This window comes from Vicugna pacos, chromosome 15 (assembly GCF_048564905.1).
Source record: "Vicugna pacos chromosome 15, VicPac4, whole genome shotgun sequence".
NCBI classification, from domain to species: domain Eukaryota; kingdom Metazoa; phylum Chordata; class Mammalia; order Artiodactyla; family Camelidae; genus Vicugna; species Vicugna pacos.
In genome coordinates this window covers 4,557,290-4,578,650 of record NC_133001.1, presented here as the reverse complement: position 1 = coordinate 4,578,650, position 21,361 = coordinate 4,557,290, and the positions used below count along the sequence as shown (strand labels likewise).

The 21,361-nt window shown below is 45.9% G+C and overlaps 1 protein-coding gene across 8 annotated transcripts in view; it reads right to left on the bottom strand.

Annotated features, from left to right (window-relative positions):
• LOC140685374 (methylcytosine dioxygenase TET3) overlaps positions 1–21,361 on the bottom strand; it is a 101,221-nt gene that overhangs the window by 30,279 nt on the left and 49,581 nt on the right. For all 8 annotated transcript variants that reach the window (XM_072937515.1, XM_072937516.1, XM_072937517.1 and 5 more), the window contains 2 exons: positions 18,926–21,071; positions 2,516–2,606 (listed from right to left, as the gene is read on the bottom strand). In XM_072937515.1, the coding sequence (XP_072793616.1) occupies positions 2,516–2,606; positions 18,926–21,071 (2,237 nt within the window). The remainder of the gene's footprint in view (positions 1–2,515; positions 2,607–18,925; positions 21,072–21,361) is intronic.

The following is a 21,361-nucleotide window of genomic DNA, read 5'->3' as shown; positions in this document are numbered from 1 at the left end:
TGATAAAGGAAAGGAAAGGAAAGGAAAGGAAAGGAAAGGAAAGGAAAGGAAAGGAAAAGAAAAGAAAAGAAAAGAAAAGAAAAGAAAAGAAAAGAAAAGAAAAGAAAAGAAAAGAGGGAAGGGAAGGGAAGGGAAGGGAAGGGAAGGGAAGGGATGAAGTCAGAGTAAAGGGGGAAGCAGACGGACATGATGCTGGTATGCAAAATGCCAACCGTGGGATCCTGTGCATATGTTTGAGAGATGAGCCTGCAGCATTTCATTACATGAGAAATCAAGGAAGCTAATGAAGACTCTTTAGGGTCATATCAAAGGACTCAGGAGTGAATCTAAACAGGTTCCCATGGGCCAAAGTTGAGAAATTACATTCCTCCGAATGAGCGTACACAAAGCTGGCTCTAAGCTTACTAGCAGCCAACATAAAGATGGAAACACAATCTGTTACATGATTTACAAGGTCCTTAAGATAAAAATAAACCAGTTGCTGAGGAAAAACACAAGTATTCCTGGTCTTGAGAGGAATTCCTTCCTTGGATCAGTTTGTGAAGAATCTATACTTGGCTGTTATTTTTAAAGCAATGAGAAAAAAAAAGAAAAGGACAAATCTCAACTTTATCATTATCTCTTAATCCTTGTTTAAAAACATATCTTCTATAATTAAAAGTTATTTAGAGAGCTGTCTAGAAATCTTGTGAAACTGTTACCAAGAAACAAACACTCAAAAACTGTCCCAGGTCGAACTTATACATCTGACTCCCCTGCAGCCCTCGACCCATAAAACAATAGTGTCAAGATTGCTCACAAAAACCCCCGGCCAAAATAACGCCCGCTCCAACCTTGAGACAGCAACACATATGCATGGGGGCACATGCGGGTGGGCATGGACAACACAAACACTGTTTCAAATGCTTCACTCTCACCAACAGTGTACTAGGGTTCCCCTTTCTCCACATCCTGGTCAACATTTGTTATTTGTAGATTGTGGTGATTCTCATGGACTCAGAGGTGCCCTTTCAATAGGGCTTGAATTTACAGATGGGGTCTTTGATCAAATGCTTTTCTGATGGGGTACTTTGAATATAAACGTTTCCAGATGGTACTGGGTGATTAAGAGTATTTACAGCAGATCACTGTCCTCTATTCACCTTACCTTTTATTCATTTGAGGGTACCAACACAGTCATTAAGTTCAAAATTATGTTCCCTGCTATATTAATGACAATATTAGTTTGACTACCCGGGTCAAATGAAATCTGGTCCCCAGATCTGTGGAAATTCTAAGCTACTCAGCCTTCCACACATCTGTATGTATATGTGTGAACAAACGCATTTATAGCTACACGATCTGTCCCCTTACTATTAAAACACTAATGCTTGTTATGAAAATGTAGTCAGTACATGTGGATATGATGTACATGCCCTGCATGTAGTACTTACTAGTAAACACTACGTGCTTTCCAGACATCAATTCAGTCTATTCTCACAACTTTCCTCCAGTCTAGGTACCTGTATCATCTCCGTTTTATAGACAAGAAAACTGAGTCACAGAGAAGTGAAGCAACTTGCCAAAGGACTCAGGGGTGATTGGAAGGGCCGGCATTAGACCTTAGCCTAGTTCTGGTGTCCATATGTTGTCAACCACCAAGCTATTTTATCTCTCTATGCTCTGGAACCCATAGTATTTAATGACTGCTGTGAACATGTACCTAGATTTTAAACTATCTATGTATACAAACAGCTTCAGAAAACCGAAAAAGCTGTTAAGTAAAAGCTCTACAGTCCGGAGTTTGAGCTGGAAGTGCCAGCATCAACTCATGATGTATTTGATGTATTTAATCACTAAACAATAACAAAAATAAAAAACCTACACATACATCTTGGCTGTTTCTACTGAAATGGCCTAGAACAATGAAGACCCCAGTAGCAGTGAGCGCCCCTAGCACCCAGAGCCGGTTTTTCCCCCAGTAAAAGGAACCAGGACTTCTTGGATAAATGTACAATGTAAGCCCAGAACACCTTGTCATATGAGGAATTAAGAACTCCTAGGATCGTGTCGAAAGACTCAGGAGACCATCTGAATCGGTGCCGATTGGCCAAAGATGAGACATTACGTTCCTCCTAGTAGAGGTGTTTTGAAAGAAAGAAGAAACAATCTGATTCTGATCAAGCCTTTAGATCGAACACCAGTTTGCAGGACACAGGGCAGAAGAAAAGGTGAAACGACACCACAGTAAAGGTAGCAGCCAAACTCAGACCGTGGGAAGTTGTATAGGACACACAACTGTTTAACTCCGTTCCTTCCGTAAAAAAATATTTCAAGACAGCGCGAAAGGAGCTATATAGAGGGCAGATCTATATACAGAAAGAAACCCAGAGCACTGGGGGTGAAAATCCTGCATTCAACTCCTCACAGTTTGTACATCAGGGGTTCCCTTCTGTAAACTGTCAATGAAAACGAGAGGTGCTCAAAATCCACGGTCTATTAGCACCTTGCCCACTTCTCCCTGGACATCACTCACCGCTCCTCCATGAGTTCCCGGATAGAGGCGACTGTGGGGCCAGATCCCAGATGAGTATAATATGGACCTTCATCTTTCTCCACTATTTGTTCTGCAGAAACACAGAGTAAACATTATCTGGAGACACCAATTCATCAGCATTCATTTAGAAAGGCAAACCACCAACTGGAAAAGTAATGGCACGTTACAAAACAGGAAATTCAAATGGCTTATAATAAACATGCGAAAATGTGTTCAACCCATTAGAAATCAGGAAATACAAATTAAAATCACAATGAAACACCATCACACACGGACCAAACTGGCAAAAAAATTTAAAATCTGATAAAACTATGCGTTGTCAAGACTGTAGTCTAACCACTTTGGAAGTCAGTTTATCACGATACATATTCTAGACCAGGGTCAGCAAACCACTCCACTCCTAGGTACATACCCGAATGGACTGAAAACAAAGACTCAAACGGCACCTGGATGCAATGTTCACTGCAGCATAATTCACAGAGCCAAAAGGCGAAAACAACACAGCTGTCCACCAACAGATGAACAAAATGTGGTATATCCATACAATGAAACATTACTTGATCAGAAAAAAAGAATAAAGTTCCGATACATACTGCAACACGGATGAACCTGGAAAACGGCAGGCTGAGTGAAACAAGCCACACATACAAGGACAGATATTATACTTTTCTACTTTTATGAAATACCTAGAATAGGCAAATTCAATGAGATAAATATTAGATTAGAAGTTACCAGGAGCTGGGAGGAGTGAGGAATGGGGAGTTATTGCTTAATGGGTACAGAGTTTCTGTTTAGGGTGTTGAAACAGTTTTAGAAATAGTGGTGATGGTTGCACCATACTGTGAATGCCACTAAACTGTACACTTTATAATGGTTAAGATGGCAAATTTTACCACAATCTGAAAAAAAAAAAAAAAAGGAATGGAGTACTGATACATGCTACAATGTGAGTGAACCTTCAGAAACACTGTGGAAAAAAAAAAAAGCCAGGTACAAAGTATCACGTATCACAGGATTCCATCCATATAAAATATCCAGAATAGGTAAATCCAGAGAGACAGAAAACAGATTATGGCTGCCAGAGGCTAGGAGGAGGGAAGAATGGAGAGTCATTACTTAAAGGGGACAGGGTTCTATTTTGGAGTGAGGAAAGTGTTTTAAATCTAGACAGAGATGATTATTTCACAACATTGTGAATGTACTAAATGTCATTGAACTGTTCATTTTAAAATTAATAATTTTATTTTATTGAAGTTCACTACAATTTAAAAAAAAAAGGAACAAGCTACTGATTCACAGAACAACATGGATGAATTTTTAATGAATTTTTCTAAGTGAAAGAAACGAGACTGTTAAGACGGTGTAATAGTAACTCTGGAAAACAGTACTTTGGATACTGTAAGGCTATAAACAAAAAGAACTTCACACAAATACTATTCCACAGCGGGTAAGTTCATTTCCCACCTGGGGAGATATACAACTAAGTGCAATGTGGTGTCATGCAATAGGTCCTAGAACGGAAGGACATTAGTGGAAAAACTGACGAAATCCAAAGAGTCTACAGTTAATAGTATTGTACTAATGTTAACGTCTTAGTTTGAAATGTACCGTAATCATTTAAGACATTGATACTAGGGGATGTGGGGTAACAAGTATACACGAAATCTGTACCAACTCTGCAACTCTTCCATGAACATAAAATCATTTCAAAATAAAAAGTTTAAAAAAACTAACAAACAGAACCAAAAAACTATGTAAAGGACCCTAAATTGCTGATCCTGTCCTAGAAGAAATCTTTGTCACATACATCAAGACACGTACAAGGATTTTTACAGCAACATTATTAGCAGTAGTCAAAAATGGAAACAACTTACAAATCCAGCAACAGTGGAAAGGATAATAAAACATAACAGAGCCATGTAACAGCGTATGTTCACAGCAGTGAGACCTGTCAAGGCGCTGCAGCACGGCCAGATACCACACCGCCACCGTTGAGTGAAACAGACACCGCACACAGCAAATACACTAAGATTACACTCAAATAATACTTAAAACCAGGCTCAATTAAACTATACTGTCTAGAGATCCACACACAGGTGGTGAAATTACTAGGCTGAAATATAAAATTCCAGATATTCAATGATTTTTTTATACAAAAAATGGCAATTTCATATGGTTCAACCTTAAATGAAAGAAAAACAAGGAAATCATTGCCACAAGTCAAGAGCGTGGTTGCCTCTGGGGGATGGGAGACGGCTGTGACTGGGACAGGTACACAGGGGACTTCTAGGGAACTGGAAACGGCCTCCTTCTTGATCTAGGTGGGTGGTTACGCATGTGTTCATTTTATAATTTTCATTAAACTGTACTTGCCTATATATGGAACTCACAATTTTTAAAACGTAAAAAAAAAATTAATGTCCTACCTATTCTACGCAGAACATTATGCTCAGCTTTGCGGGGAGAGCAGGACAGGACAACAGCTGCTCGGGCCTTTAAAGCGTTTGTGGCCTAGCTGGGTAGGTAAGACCCTCACACAAGAAGACACGTTGATGGGGAAAGGGTAATTTTTCAAACCATGGTGTTGGGACAACTGGGGGAAAATTTCATCCATACTTCATACCTTACCCCCAAATACATTCCAAATGGCTGAAAGATTTAAATCCAAAAAATTCAAACTATACGAGTTCTAGAAGAAAAACAATGAATGCGTTTTAAAAAAAATAATCATGGAAGTGGGAAGGCCTTCTCTAAGTATAACATGAAATTCTGGAGCTAACACGCACACACCAAAATACCAACAAGTTTAACCAAAGAAAAATGGATAGTAATAACTTCCGAAAAGTCAAGCGCCACACTGGGGAGCCATATCTGGAACTCGGGCAAAAGGCTGCTTTTCTTTAACATACCAAGAGCTCCTACAGTTAAAGAAGGTCAACAACACAATAGAAAAATGTAAAAAATATATAAAAATTGGTTCTTTCAAAGGGAAATGAAAATGGCTCAAACATACGTAAAGGACCAGTTTTACCTTTCGGATGAGTCACCATCAAAGGCTGATAACGCCTCGCGTTGGTGGGGGTGCAGGAAGGTGATTTAGCAATACGTTAAAATGACAAGTGGCCAATCCGTCTGACTCAGCAATTTCAAAGAATGCCAAGTTCTTCTAAGAATTTATTTCCAGGAATTTGGATATACTTGCATACATACAAAATGATATATATATACAAGCATATTCACTGTATCATATATAATGGAAAAATCTTAGAGGTCTAAATGTCCACAACACGTTAGGTGTTATAAACACATGATACCCAGGAGTGGGATTGCTGGATCACAGGGTAAGTCTATTCCTAGTCTTTTGAGGAATCTCCATACTGTTTTCCACAGTGGCTGCACCAACCTGCATTCCCACCAGCAGCCTAGGAGGGTCTGATCACGCCACTTCTCACCGATGACTCCACGCTAGACACATTTCAGAGCACAGTCCACAAGGCCCCCGTGAGCCATCTTTGCACACCTCCCAGCCTCGCATCCTACAACAGCCACCACAGCTTCTTCTACATAACCATTCAAGGAATTAGGCAGCTTCAGATTTACTGATTAAAAAATGACCTCCCAGGTATTCTAAGTGGGAAGACAAGCAAATTTCAGTATAGCGTGTATACTATGCTACAGCTAGCATCCACACAATCACACGTACATCACTACAGACACACACACGTGCAAGTATAAAGATGTGTATGTCATTACCCACACTAAGAGTAAGTGTAAGAGCAAGTTTGTGAAAATGAGTTCAGTTGCGTTTCTGGTTTCAAATGAACAAACAAAAGGTTGGCAACGGTGTGTGCAGTCCAGCAGACGAGCTGATGGAAGTTGGCTACCACTTACGGCTTCCACTCACAGGGACTCTTCACGCCCCTGAATTACTGCCATGGTCTCCTACCTGGCCTCAGCCCTCCTAGGTCATCCCACTCAACACCAGCAGTTATGCTCCCCAAACAGAAATTTGATCACGCCACTGCTGACCGATGACTCCACGCTAGACGGGACACACATTTCAGAGCATAGCCCACAAGGCCCCCTGGAGCTATCTTTGCACATCTCCCAGCCTCGCATCCTGCAACAGCCACCACAGCTCCTTCTACATAACCATGCAATACCCCTGTGTCTTGAAACACGTTTTCTCATTGACAACAGTGCCTTCCTCTAACTCTTTCTTTGGAAAAAGACAGGTATGAAGACCTAATTTAAATGCCATCTTTTCTGTGAAACCCTAATGGACTTCTCCTTTTCGCCCTGGACTCCCAGAGTACCTTGCAGCAGCAAAAACATCAAGGCGTGTATCAGTTTTTTATTGTTAACGTGTCACAGCAGAATGAACACAGTTTTGCAGACAGAGACCTGGGCAACTGTGATGGGTTATTTTCCCAGCCTCTCTGTAATCTTCACACCTTCTTGTGTAAAAGACGTGAAGGGCTCAGAGCAGCACTTGGTGCATAAGATGAACTCTGTATGTAGTTGCTGTCCAGGCTCTGCCAACCAAATAGTCTGACTGTGACCAAGCGGCACAAGCCTTATGAGCCTCAGAGCAGCTAAAGGAATGTTTCTACATTACAGAACCGTTGAGAATGAGATGAGATGGAAGGTACCTAGCACAGGTTTCAGCCCACCCATGTAAATGTTTCATGAGTGAATGAGTATTTTCAACTAAAGGATTAAAAATCACTTGCTCCAAATATACACTATTTTGAGCCATAAAACAGAGGTTACAGAAGGATGGTTGTGAAGTGGGGGGGCGGGGAGGAGGAGACCAAGGTATGAGGAGGGAAAGAGAACGTGAGAACATGGGTGCTGGAGGTAGTGGTCTGAAGGGTCTTTACAGGCACTAGGATACTACAGAAAACAGAATATAAGAACATGCCAGGATGTTCTGGGCTCTATTCCAGTTTCTACAGCCTGGAGAAAAGTCAAAGTAATAGACTGACTGCAGAGTCTTACCCTGGAACTAGAATATAACTTACTTTTTGGTGATAATCTTCTGCCCCGAATCAGAAAAAACTCAAAACTTACACAGTTAAGGGCAGAGAAAGGAGATTTTCAAGAAGAAAATCATGGCAACTCCATTCCAGAAGCTAGGAAAAAAAGATATGAAGATCCTAAACGAAGCTAACCTGGAAATTAGATGGTCAGGTTCTGCCAGGAAGGCCACCAACAAACACAAAGGGCAGATGCAGCTCCAAGTGCCAAACAAAGCCAAAGCCACAACCCCTCTTCTCACAGTTTATCAGGCAGCCAAGCAATCATTTAGAAGTCCTGTTTCTTTTAATTACATCCCTTTCCTTGAATATATATCTTCATGTATACATTCCTTTCCCTGATTAGATGTCTGTATGGGGGAGAGGATATTCTGTGGGAAGAAATTGGACTTACAACCAAGTATGCCTAGTTATGAAACCAGTATACATTCCCTAATTTAATTCTCCTAATTAACATATGCATTTACATATATATGAGGAGATACATATATATCACCACAGTATGTACCCTCATCTTATTTACATACACACGTATCTTCTGTGTGGCAATGGACTTGTACTTAGTTGCAGTGCCAGACAGGTGGCAATACTTTGCAAGGTTGGGGTAAGGGTCTATGGAATACAGTATATGCTCTGATTCAATGACAAATACGTGCTTCTGTTTTCCCATCATGAAATAAGGTTTATTAACATTCTCGGTGCTGTTTAGTGCTATTAATCAAATTTAACGGATGAGTTTACCCTATTTATATTGATTACTGTAACACATGCATGGTCTTCTGCCATTTTATGTTTTCTATGTTAATGTTTCCTTGTTTTCTTTTAAAAACTATTTTATTACAGGTTTTGTATAGTGTGAATAAGTACACTACCTTTTGTTTCAGAAAAATAATGGTCACAGTTATTTAGACTTTACATTTGAATAATTTAGTGTTCACTGCCAGCCCCTTCACACCGCAGCTTCTCCAATCTGTTTCTTATTTGATTCATCTCCAGAAAATTAGAGTTCGAGCGTATTTGGCAATGTTTTTTTATGAAGCCTTTACACATGAATGGCAACTTTACTGGGCACAGAATTCTTAGGTCAAACTTTTTATCTCAGTATTCTGAGAACTGCAATATATATATATATATATCTCCAACAAAGAACTCATATTCAGAATAAAGAACACTTACTGATCAATAAGAAGAAAACAGAAACACGACAGAGAAACGGGCAAATGGCTTGAGCAGGTACTCTACGAAAGGGACACACGAAAAGGTACTCAATCTCATTAGTCACCAGGGAAATGCAAAGTAAAGCGCCAATGAGATACAATTATACACCTACCACAGTGGCAGAAAGCCGCTGACGTTCTATGCTGGTTTCAAGGTGGAGTGCTGCTGGTGGGGGCTTAAACTGCTACAACCACTTTGGAAAAGGGATAGTACTTAGTAAGCATACACAGTTTCATCCCTAGGTATATCTCCAACAAAAACATGTAAGTGCGTACATCCATGTGCCAAGAGATGCACATAAGAACATCAGCTATAACCGTAACTGGGAAACAGTGTAAAAGACTGTCGACAATCTAATGGACAAATGGTAGTACGTTCATAAAATGGAATACTGTGTGTACAGCAGTGAGGATGGATGGACTCCAGGCACTGCTATACACACATGCATGAACCTCACCAACACAACATCGAGCAAAAGGAGCCAGAATTCAAAACAACACTTACAGACGAAGTTCAGGAAGAGGCAAAACTGATCCATGTGGCTAGAAGTTAGAACAGTAGTAACCCTAGGACAGGAGCCAGCAGACTTTAAGTAAAGGGCCAGATGGCAAGCATTTAAGGCTGTGCAAGGCATGCAGTCTCTGTGTTACTACACTCATCTTCTGACGTGGTGCACCAGCAGCCACAGACTGCACACACACAAACGCGCATGACTGTGTTTCAGTAACACTTCATGGACATTGAAATCTGAATGTCATATAATTTTTATGAGTCATGAAATACCATTCTTTTGATTTTGTTAAAAACACACAAAAAAAAACTGTTTGGGGCCCACAGAGGTTGGTCAGATTTGGTCTGCAGGCCATAGTTTGCTTTAGGGGGTCAGGTGTAAGTGACCAGGCTGGGGCACAAGTAGGCTTCTGACATGCTGGTAAAGTTCCATCTCTTGATCTAGATGTGGTTACAGAAGTACATGCCTTTTGTTAAACTGTACAGGTACACCTCATTTTATTGCACTTCGCAGATACTGTGTTTTCTTTCTTTTTTTTTTTTTACAGATTGAAGGTTTGTGGCAACCCTGTGATGAGCAAGTCATTTTTCCAATAGCATTCGATTCATTTCCATCTCTGTGTCACATCTCAGTGATTCTCACAATATTTCAAACTTTTTCATTATTATTATATTTCTTATGGTGATCAGTGATCTTTGATATTACTACTGCAAAAAGATTACAACTCACTGAAGGCTCAGATGATGGTTAACTTTTTTTTTAGCAATAACGTATTTTTAATTAAGACATGTACATTGTTCTTTTAGACATAATTCTATTGCACACTAAGTAGACTACAGTATGGTGTACACATACCTTTTACACACAGTGGGAAACCAAAAAATCCACGCAACTCGCTTTAATGTGATATTTACTTTATCGCAGTGGTCTGGAACCGGACCCGCAATGTCTCTGAGGTACGCCTGTATTGAGCAGTACACTTAAGATCTACAAACCTTCCTATGTGTGTGTTTCAATTAAAAGAATTTTTTTACATTAATATTAAAGTCTAATTTATTCTATGAAAAATAAATAGCCAAAATTACATCCAAACCATAGAAAAGAATTTTTAAGTATATTTTTAAAAGTAAAAAAAAAAAAGTTTATGTGTGACCAACTTAATTTCCAGTTAATTTATTTGTAGGCAATTCTTCATCCTTAAAATTCAGTAAGTTCGTCCGAAACATTACTTGTTGATTTTTATTCATTTTCTTTCATTTCAAAACGTTCTCTATTTTATCGTTGACTCTTGCCTTTGTTCAATTTATTCCACCATCCCTGCTGGGAACACCAGCGAATGTCCCAGCATTCCCGCCAGAACGCATTAGCGTGGAGAACCCCTCCCGTCTCTCTTCTGTGCCCCTTAGTCCCACTCTGATTATGTTCATTTCTATATTCTTCCCCTGTTCTGGAGGGATCTTTCAAGCCGGTCCCTCTCCCTCACTGGAACTCTTCTCTGTAACTCTGATTCTGCCCTCCACAGCTTCTCGAGCGCTGTGAGTGCTTTGTGAAAGGCACGCTTCCCCTGCAGTTTAATCCATAACTCTCGTGACCTCTTCGTAACCTTAGTCTAGCTCCTCATCTTTCATTTCTGGTTTCACAGTGAGCATTTCAGTCCACGTCCTTGAAGGGATAAATCAGTTGTTCAAATTCTTCTTGTATTTCCTACTGTAAGTCTTCATTTTGAATGTTACATTTAATGCCTCCACTTTCCCCCACAGAATTGGAATGGGCTGCATGTTGGATTTTTGTTTGCTGGTTAATTAATCTTTCAGAGGAAGAAGTTTATCTCCAGGCTTTCTCCCCCTGGGCACTACTGACAACTTGGGCTAGACAATTCTTCACTGGGGAGCAGGGTGCTGTTCTGTGCAGTGCGACATGTTCAGCAGTGTCCCTGGCCTCTGTCCACTAGGTGCCAGTAGAACCACACTGGTGGCGATGACCAAAAATGTCCTCAGACTCCGCCAAATGTCCCCTGGGGGGGAAGAGCGGTGAAGGCCTCCAGCTGAAAGCCACTCGTCTAGACTAGTTTGTCCAAAAGTAGAATGGGTAGGGTCTCCTCGTTATTCTGCTAACCTGGGCACGGTCAAATCCTTCCCGTAGGAATCAAGCTTAAGAGAATTAGATGTTGTAGAAGTTTCAATTATTAGTTCAGAAGCCCAGAAGCCTGAATGGGTATGGGAGGAACTGGGCCTGGCTGGGGACAGCGGCAACTGGAAATTTCATCTCCATGCCTTCTGTTTGTTAGGGCCGGTGCCTCTCAATCTGTGTGCGTGCATGCATGTGTGCACGTGTGTGTGCGTGCTTGTGCGTGTGTGTGGAGGGTTGGGTTTTACTCCGTCCTGATGCTAAGATTTTGGTTCATTTCCTCATATGGGAGTGGGCTGGTCACTGATAAGACATCAAGTTAAAATAAAGGCCCATGGTTTGATTGGTTCAGCAAATATTTTTCTTTGCACAATAGCCTTTGTTTGGTGCTGTTGGCCACAAAGCTGGCTCCTAAGATATGGTTTCCCATCTCTCCAGCCCTCTCTCCTCACCCCAGACCTTATCCCCAAGCTGGAGCAGAGCAGGAAAAGGAGCCTGTTTGCATTCCCAGCGTCCCAGAGTGCACTGCCTTCCAGATGGGTGGTCTCCAGCCCATGTCTCCAAGCTGTGGGGTCTTTCTGAGCCTCCACTATTGTTTCTCCCCCACTGGAGTTGTATGCCCCATGTTATCCTTTATTCCAATTCAAACTGACCTTAAACTGGCAGGTAGCCCTTGGAATTCATAGTTTAAGATTAGGGCAATTTCCAAATTTCAGTTGATGAAATTTTCTCTTCCCTTTTTGTTTCTCTTGGTTCCTTTCACCAGGTTTTAGGAAAGGAGGATTTTGCTAACTTGCTATTAAGTCACCACTTTTCCTTTTAGTCCCCAGTGTAATATTTTTTCCTTCTCCACAGAGGCCAAGGGACAGGGCAAAGAAACGGCTCAATTCTTCTTAAAATAAAATCTGTTCTATGTCTTGCTTTGAGCAGTGGGAGAAGTGACTTTTTTCCTGAAATACAGAGTAGAAAGCTCTGGGGTAGAGCTCAGGAGAGTAAAATCCAATTTTTGAGGAAATGCTGCTTATGTGGCTCTAAGTGACTTTTTTTTTTGCCCTGAGCACTTAATTTTACACTCATTAAAACAGAAAACTATGCTCTGTTCCACCTCTGCACTAGGCTGGAGAGAGAATGAAATGTATCTTTTGCACTATCAGCAAGAGATACTAAACACAAGAAACGACTCACTAATGCCTAGCAGAAAGGGGGGTCCTGAATTTCTAAATGAATCTTCCACCTTCCCCACCTCCGCCTGTCTGCGCGGAGACCAGGGCACCCACGCTTTCCTCATAGCCAGTACAGACGCAGGTGGAGGCATTTTTTCTTTATGACATTGACACAGAAAGATGGTTGATAAGTGGCATATAATTAATGCATAGGTGTCTAGATCACACAAAGATTTTACTGCACCCATCTTTTTCTAAACAAGCGTATGTAACGTCTCAGTTTCCTGATGTAATTTTAGTGAACTTAAAGCCAAACAGCTTAGGCTTATAGAACAGACTCCACTCCCACAACAGTCAATGACTGACTGCTGGCACACTGCCTCTGGGCAATCATGAATCCACACAGTGGGCAGGTGATGGCTGGGTCCTACCCCAGATCAGGTGTGCCAGATGGAACTTTGTTTAAACTAAAATCTTAGGTCCTCTGCTTGTGAGTTCACGGGCAGCATGCTGAGCCTGCTGGCAGGAGACAGAAATAGTGCCGTAACAATGGGCACACTCACTGATGACAAAGATCAAAGGAGAGCATGCCGAAGCCTATCTGCAGTCTTGGCAGAATTCAAATACGGGGGTAGAGAACGGTTTCCAGTTAACCGAAAAGGATACGTAGCACACCACCATGTGCTCAGCACCAGTCTACGTGTTTTAGAAACACAACATTTAGTCCCTGTTCTTAAGGGACCGGGATTCAACTGAAAGAAATACGCATATAATAAAAGGAGAATCCAGCACTACGTCTTGGCCCTTCTTCAGTGCTGCTGCTGTCAGACCTCCCAAACCACCTGTTGGTTCTAACCTAGCCTCTCCTCAGTTTCTTTCCACATCCCTTCCACACCTTCTCCAAGGCCTCCTGTTTGAGATTCTCCCCACGAAAGTTAGCATCCCCCATTCTCAGGCCCCTGCTTGACCTCTGTAGTCAGCCTAGGGAAGTGTCCATAATTGAGACTTCAACTACTATCGGTCTGCGGAAGAAACTCCGATTCACAGATCTACACGGATGCACACCCGCAGGCCCCGCAGAAGCTCAGGGGCGGATGGCCAAACTTGCTTCCCTCCCAGTATTTCAGATGGTGGAAAATGGCACCAGTGTCTACCATTACCCAACCTGGAACCTCAGGTGTCACCTGTGACTCCTTCTTCCTCACTCCTACATTCAACAGGCCACTGAACCAGTGAATTCTTTCTCTTCTTTCTTTTATCCACCCCTCCTCTCCTCCCTCCTACTCAATGTCTTTCTTACTTCAGGCACCCATTATTTCTTGCCTGAGCTTGCAAACTGGTTTCTCTGCCTTTGGTATCATCCTCTCTTCCCCTGAAACTCTCCTCTCCAGCCACTCCCAATCTTTCATCTAACACACGAGTCACACCAGAACTTCTTGTATTTCTCCATGCTCTCTCATCTGCACATCTCCATGTGGATTTCATGTATTTTTCATCTCCCTGATCTTCAAATCCCTTTGTCTAGAACACTCTGCCTTCTCCCTGTGATTAAACTTCTACTCATCCTTTAAAACTCAGATCAGACATCATCTCCTACCCAGAGTCAGATTCCCCACCTTTATATTGGTGTTCAAATATTTTATTGCCAAAAAAATGTTTTAAAGACATGAAGTTCAATCTTCATATCAAACTAAATGCAAGGGAGGAAAACACATTCTCATGAAAACTAAAGGAAACAGATCTTACACTACTGTCAAGAGAGATGAGAGGAAGTCTCTGTGTCCCCCGTTCAGAACTGCGGTCCACACGGAAGTCACGCAGGGCACACTGCTACCAGCCACACCTGCTGGGCAGCATCCCTCCTTCCCCCACACTTTCACTATGTTTCAGGCAAAGGAGATGCTTTTCTTGTGTTGCTCTTTGGCTACTTCTTTAGGGCTGGATGATCAATTGGATAAAAACACAGCATTCCCATGAAGACAACCCCTAAAACCTGTGTCTCAGTTCCCTGCTTTTGCTGTGGTTAGTGTCTCCGGCAACCTGTGGCCTATTCCTCAGAGTCATCAGAACACGACTTAAAAGTTAACACAGACCTGTTTCCTTATCTATAAAATGATGAACAGAAGATCTCCAAGGAAGGGTTTCCCACTAAAGCATCACCTGGACTCACTCCCTGTCCTGAGCTGGCTCTCCTCGTGAACTTCCCCCTTTCTGAGAATAGATAAAACACACAGAGGGCCTGGCTGACAGCCACTGCAGCTCACTGCCCTGTCTCTGATGTGGTGTCACAGGACAGTTAAGGGGTGGCTGGGGTGCTCTCCAATGTGTCCCTCAAAATATTAGAAATACATCAATACTTTCTTCTCCCAATAGTCCAATGCAGAACTTCGATTTGTGCCAAGGTTTCTCAAGCCTGTACGTAATACACTACCTTTTGGAATAAGGCATTTCCTTTCATGACTTTCAGATTTGTTTCTTTGAAACTCTGAGGGATACCTTTAATTCTAGTATTTCAAGATTCAGAGAACAAGTACATATGAATCCCATCCACACATTCAGAAACCTGTAATCTTCCTACCACTGTAAAACAGTGCTCTTGGTGTTGGAGGTTTTGGTTACCTGGTGGTGTCCATACTGGCCAAAACTGCTTGTTTAGCAAAAATCACCATGAAGCTTGAATATTAGGGTTTTTTTTTACTATGCTATAAGACCTTTTTGTGCTTTTATAAAGTTGCTCCAGTACTTAACTGTTTGTTATGGGCACTTAATGGCATCTCCAAATTTCACTGTCACTTCTATGGCAAATTCTTCCTTCTAGTGACCTGCAGCTGCACCTCTCTACCTACCATCCCCTGCTGAGGGGATGAGTTTCTGGAATATGGAGGTTTGTATCTGGCATTAAGCCCAGAGTGAACAAGCTTCATTCCTAACCCCTGCCCTGAGTCTGAGTTCACAAAGACAGATTCTGCCAAACCCGCTGATGGAAGCACCTGTCCAGACGTGGGGGCTCTCCCCAACGTGAGCCTCGCACCTCCAGAAACCGCTACCAAGTGGATCGTCTCTCCCTTGGCCCTCTTCATTCCTCATATCACTCATTTCTCAACTAAACAATGTTAATCATCGTATGGCATGGTGGTAGGAGTCCAGCTGCCTAGGTTTAACTCTCACTTCCGTCATTTGCTAGCTCCATGATCTGGATAAACTCCTGAATCTAGTTTTGCTTTCTTTATCATTAAGATGCAACTACTGACAGTCCTACCCCGTAGAGATGTCACAGAGGATTAAATGAGGCAGTGGAAGTACCCGGGACAGTGCCTAGAACAGAGCCAGGACTTGACACACCACTGTCACTGCCCTGGTTGCTGTTACTATTACTCTCCGTGGCTCCATAACCGCTCTCCTGCCACACGGTCATCACTCTTCACCAGTCCATCTTCTGGACCACTTCTAAGAGGATGCACTTTCAAAAATATTTCTTGATTATAAAATGCATATTTCATTAGAGAAAATTCAGAAAACATTTGAGGGAAAAGTCACCCACAGTCTGACCACAGATACCACCACTGTGGGTGTATCTCTTCCTGGTCTTTTCTCTCTCTCTTTTTTTTTTTTTTAACCTAGGTGAGCCGATCATTTATATATCATTTTTGTGTCTGCTGTTTTGACCTTAGCATTTCCCCATAATTTAACAACACAAAGCAGGTCTGATTCTAATTCTTCGTTTAGCATTAGATACAAATATTTTATCCATATTCCACATAAAGAAAGTACAAACGGGAGCAGCAAATGATGGGTGGTGGCGGCCCCCTTTATTGCTTCCCACCGCCCCCGCCAGTCCCCTGTCTGCCAAGCCAACGGGCTGCCAGCATGGCCACAGCTGGGTTTCTCTGATGCTGACAGCCTACTGCCTGAGCTTTGCTCACAAGCTTCACGCTGAGACTTGTCCCCTCGGCGCCTCTGGTCTCGGGAACGCAGGAGAACCCTGAGGGCCCCGGTTCACCGTGCGCCACGGGCCCCGCGTCCTGCACGCCTGCTCCCTGCAGTCTGGAGCGGCTGCCTTCTCACCTCTCCCCGTCGGCGTTCACCGCAGTTTTCCAGACCCGGCTCTGAACAACAGCCTCCTAAGTAAAACGTCACCCTCCCGCGGACAAGCAAGCCTGGTGTTTCAGAGCACTCTTACAGCTCCGGCCATGGCCCCGGGACAGCACGGGCACGGGGCAGACATCTGCTGCATGGGTATTTTACTGTTCATGCTGTCTCTTCAAGCAAACCACAAAGGCCTTCAGAGATGAACCATTTCTCTAAGTTTTTATCCTGCCTGTCATGAGTGCAGAGCTAGGTAATCAATAAACGACCGATGAATAAAGTGACAGCCAACACTTTTCTTCCCCCATAATATGTATGTTTGTACATCTTTTTCTGGCTTTATTGCACGAGGCTCCATAACAGCTAAGCACTCTCACAGGGCTTCCTGTGTGCCAGAAGCAGTCCTGAGTGCTCTACACATTCTAACTAGCCCAGTCCTCAGAGCGGCCCTGGAGAGGGTCGACTACTTACCACCACTTCCATTTTAGGCGTGAGAAAGTGATGGAATTAGAATTCAAATAACTAGTTTGACCAAACATAACATCTATATAGTTGAATTCCACAAGTGAAATATTTATTATGGATCAGCCCTGTCCTCAGCCCTGTATAAAGGTATTTCCCCCCTGGACGGGGAGAAACAGCGAACAAGGCCGTCAACACAAGGAAGATGGACCAGACACATACAAACACAAAGGAAGCAAGGGGAGGCCCGATCCCTATGATCAAACGCCGGGCAGTAAGGGACACTCAAAGGCACTTCATTATTAAACCCAGCAGTGCAGAGAGGGTCAGCCCTCAGCAGAAACCACAATCTCAGAGCACACGGAGAGCATCTGGCAGGATGCTGTGCATCTGCTCGCCCCCAGATGGGAGCACTGAAGCCAACTCTTTCTTGTTCCCCAAGTGATTCTCTGTCACTGGCCCCACTGCCTTGTGCCCCAGGAGCTGGGGGTGGCTGCAGTGGGCAGGACAGCCCGGATTCTCCTTACCGACTAGGATACAGTATCCCAGCAAATCACTCAACTGACCTGATGCTAAATTTGAACAAGCAAGAAGACAGCCTTCTCATAAGACTTGTCTGTGTTTCAAAAAATCACAAGAATTCGACATGCTCATCACCAGCATGAGCATGTGAAACACACATGCCTCCTACGGGACACCCTGCAAGCAGCAGAGAGCGGCAGCCTGCAGTGGCCCGGAGCTGACAGAGGCATCAGGGACCTGCCCCGAGTCAGCCGGAGTCCCCGCGAGCAGTCCTCCGCTGCCTGGGGCCCTGCTTTTATTCCAGAAGGCAGGGCTCAGAAACAGACCCAGCTCCTCCGTGCCCTTCCCCACATCACAGCTCCAGCCACTGCCCGGACGTGAGCTCCATCCAAACGCGTAACTCAGAGCCCGACCCCCAGTCTCTCAGCCCCTTCAGACTCAGCTTGTCCACACAGAGCTCATCCCTTCTCCACATCCGTGTGCTCAGTGACCCCTGCCACCAAGGCAACCCGAGCTGTCAGCATCCCACACGTCCCCCTCTTCAGAGGCCCTCAAACCCGCTCATCTGCGCCCCCCGCCACCCACTGTTTCAGTCCAGGCCCTTTTTATTTCTTGCCAGGTTCATGGCAACACCTCTCTTACACGTCCTCCTACCACCGTTTCCTTCCCACGAGCCAGAAGAGTCTTTCCGAAGCACAAGGTGACAACAGGTCTGTACTTGCTGTCAAACCCTCAGGAGCTCACTACGTATCACCAATGAGATCAAGTCAAACTCCCAGCCTTGGCTCACTGGGCCCTACAAGGTCTGGCCTGGCCCTCATGCCACCTTGGTTCATCCCTACACACACTCCTCCCCTTTGGCTCCCTCCGGACAGGGAGCCGTCCAAGTAAGCCCTCCCCGCTCACAGCCACCAAGCTGCTGCCCAAGCTGCCCTCTCCCCGGCCTGTCTCCTGTTGACCTGACAGCCCTCCAGGCCTCAGGACAAGCACCACCTCCTGCAGGATGGCTTCCAGGATGCCTCCAGCTCAACCGTACAACATAGTACCTGCGCCCACTCCACTGGCACACGATACACCACACGGCGGCACCATCAGTTTCCTTCAATGTCTTCTCCGGGTCTGTGGGCTCATTTCAGTGTCCCCAGGCCCCAGCGTGCTGGCTGGCACACAGTAATTGTTTTCCAGATAAAAGACAGAGCCGAGAACTCCAACCCACCAGGCCACGTCCCTCGGCCCTTCCCTGATACCCGGGCGGACTTACCCACGCAGTCACAGGTGGGGAACTCGGCCTGGGCTCTCTTGGCAGGTGTGTCCAGCAGACTCTTGGTGGGCGTGTCCAGGTACTTAAGAGGTGACTCCAGGAAGCCGCTGAGGGTGGGTGTGAGTGGGTTCTCAGCCTTGGTGGGTGTGGCCTCCTGGCCTCCCTCCTCTGAATGGAAGCAGGTGGTCGAGAGCACAGTCACAGCCCCCGAAGACTCGATCTTGATTTGCTTGGGAGAGCGGGTGGCAAAAGGGCTCTCAGGGGCTGGGAGACAGGTGGGCTGGTTCTCGGGGTCCTGAATGGGCACAGATGGGGGGCCAGGAAGCCCAAAGCTATCCCCAAATTCAGCCTCAAACTGCCGGATGAGCTCTTCCAGCTTGTCATCGGCGGGGGGAAGTGGGCCAGTGGAGCCCGGCTGCAGGGTGGCCATGGGGCTGGGAGACCTCATTTCCTGAGTAGGGGGCAGCAGGCTGTCCCCGGAGGGACTAGGTGCAAATAGCGCAAGAGAAGGTTCTGGGGGCAGGGGGGCAGCAGGGCCCTGCGAGGCGGGGACAGGGGCGGGGGCAGGGGCAGGGGCGGCTGGGTGTGCCTGTGCATCCTCGGAGGCTGGGGACCTCAGCCCCTCCAGGACGATCTGCCGCAGAGGCAGGAAGAGAGGCTGCGCTTCCCGCAGCCTGGACTTCTTGATCTGAACGGGCTTCCGGATACTGGGCTTGATCCCAGGGCCGGCTTTCTCGGTTCCCACAGGACCCCCAGCTGGTGCCAGGGGCTTCTTCTTCTTCTCCTTGGGTGGTCTGTCCGAAGGCCGTGGGGCAGGTGAACTGGGTGGTGCCCACCAGCCGGGAGCAGAAGGCTCCGAGGGAGGGGGGAAGGGGGCATCGTGGGCCTGATCCAGGAAGAGGCTGCGCTTGTGCTGGAGGTGCTGCTGCAGGGCTGCCTGGGCCTTCTGGTGGGTGTCGGGCTCTGAGGATGGAGGGGGGGCCTCTCTCTGGAGGGAGGGGGAGGGGGCCGGGGAGGAAGAGGGCACCTCAGCCTTGACCTTTGGCTTGCTGGGCAGGGCCTCAGGCCGCTTGAATACTGACTGGATGTAATCACTGGCACTGCCCAGCAACTGCTCCAGTTCAGCCATGGGGTCAGGGCTTGGGCGAGGCATGGGCCAAGGGCTCCGGGGAGTTGCTGGTGGGGTGTCGGTGCCCCAGGTTTCAGCAAACTCTGTTCTAGGAGTTGCTGGAGGGAAGGCAGGGCTCTCGGGAGCAAAGGATGGGTGCTCTTCGGCGGGGACCGCAGGCCATGAGGGAGCCCGGAGGTAGGACTGGGGAGATCTGAAAGGGGCAGGAGGGGACAAGGCCTCAGGAAGGGGGCAAGGAGCCTGGGAGGTGGCATGAGAGGGCTGGGGGAGGGCGGAGGAGAGCTGTGTGAGGGCCTCAATGGCGATGGCGGTCTGCAGGCTGATGTTTTTCTCCTTGGCGATACTCAGGGCACTCTGGGACAGGGGCAGGCCTTCCGGAGGAGGTATCTGGGGGACCTCGGAGTTGAGGAGTGGCCTGGTGATGGGTGCCGGGAGGCCAGCCTCCCCAGAAGGCAGAGTCCCTGGGAGCCGGGGCCGCTCCTCCCCGCTCTCCACGACCACAGACTTGATCTTCCCCTCCAGCCACTCGAGGTAGTCAGGGCACTCTGGGCCATCGCAGTTGCAGTTGGGTGGTTTCATGCCATGCCGAGCGAGGGCCAGGGCAGTCTGCAGCGTGTCAAGGTCTTCGCTGCCAGCAGAGCAGTCCTCGGGCCCTGACCGGGGTCCCCTGCTGTTGTTCCCAGCCTCGCGACTCATCTCACGGTTGAAGGTTTCATAGAGCCGGGTGCTAAGGGCCCCATAAGAGGACACAGCTTCGGCCACAGCCGAAAAGGCCACCAGATCGTGGGCATCTTCCAGGCGAGCAGTGTGAGCTGGTCCTGGGGCAGCGTCCCAGTCGGGCTTCTGGTCTACTCGCCAAGGACCCCCAGCCCCCAGCAGACTGGGTCCAGCAGGTTCTCTAGCACCATTGACCGGCGCCCCTGAGGCGCTTAGCTGCCGTGAGTCCCCATGGTACACTGGCCCTGAGTCCATCGGACCTGGAACAGGTCCATCAACTGCGCTGAGCTCTGAGCCTGCCTGAAGAGAGAGAGGAGAGGGAAAAGGGGGAAAGATGAGCCATAGTATTTGAGAAGCACTGTCCTGCATCACACCACTCAGATGCACACCTAAACACTGCTTTTCTTGCAAAACCCTCCCTGTCTTTGATACAGCTGGGACCTCAGCTCATCTTCCCACATCTCCATTCCCAGCTAGCTGCACCAGCAGAAGCAAAAGGCAGACCTTTAAGAGACCCTAACACATAATTCTGAATGTTGCTCGGCCCTTTTTGGACCTCGTACTAATCACGCTGACCAAACTCCCCTGAA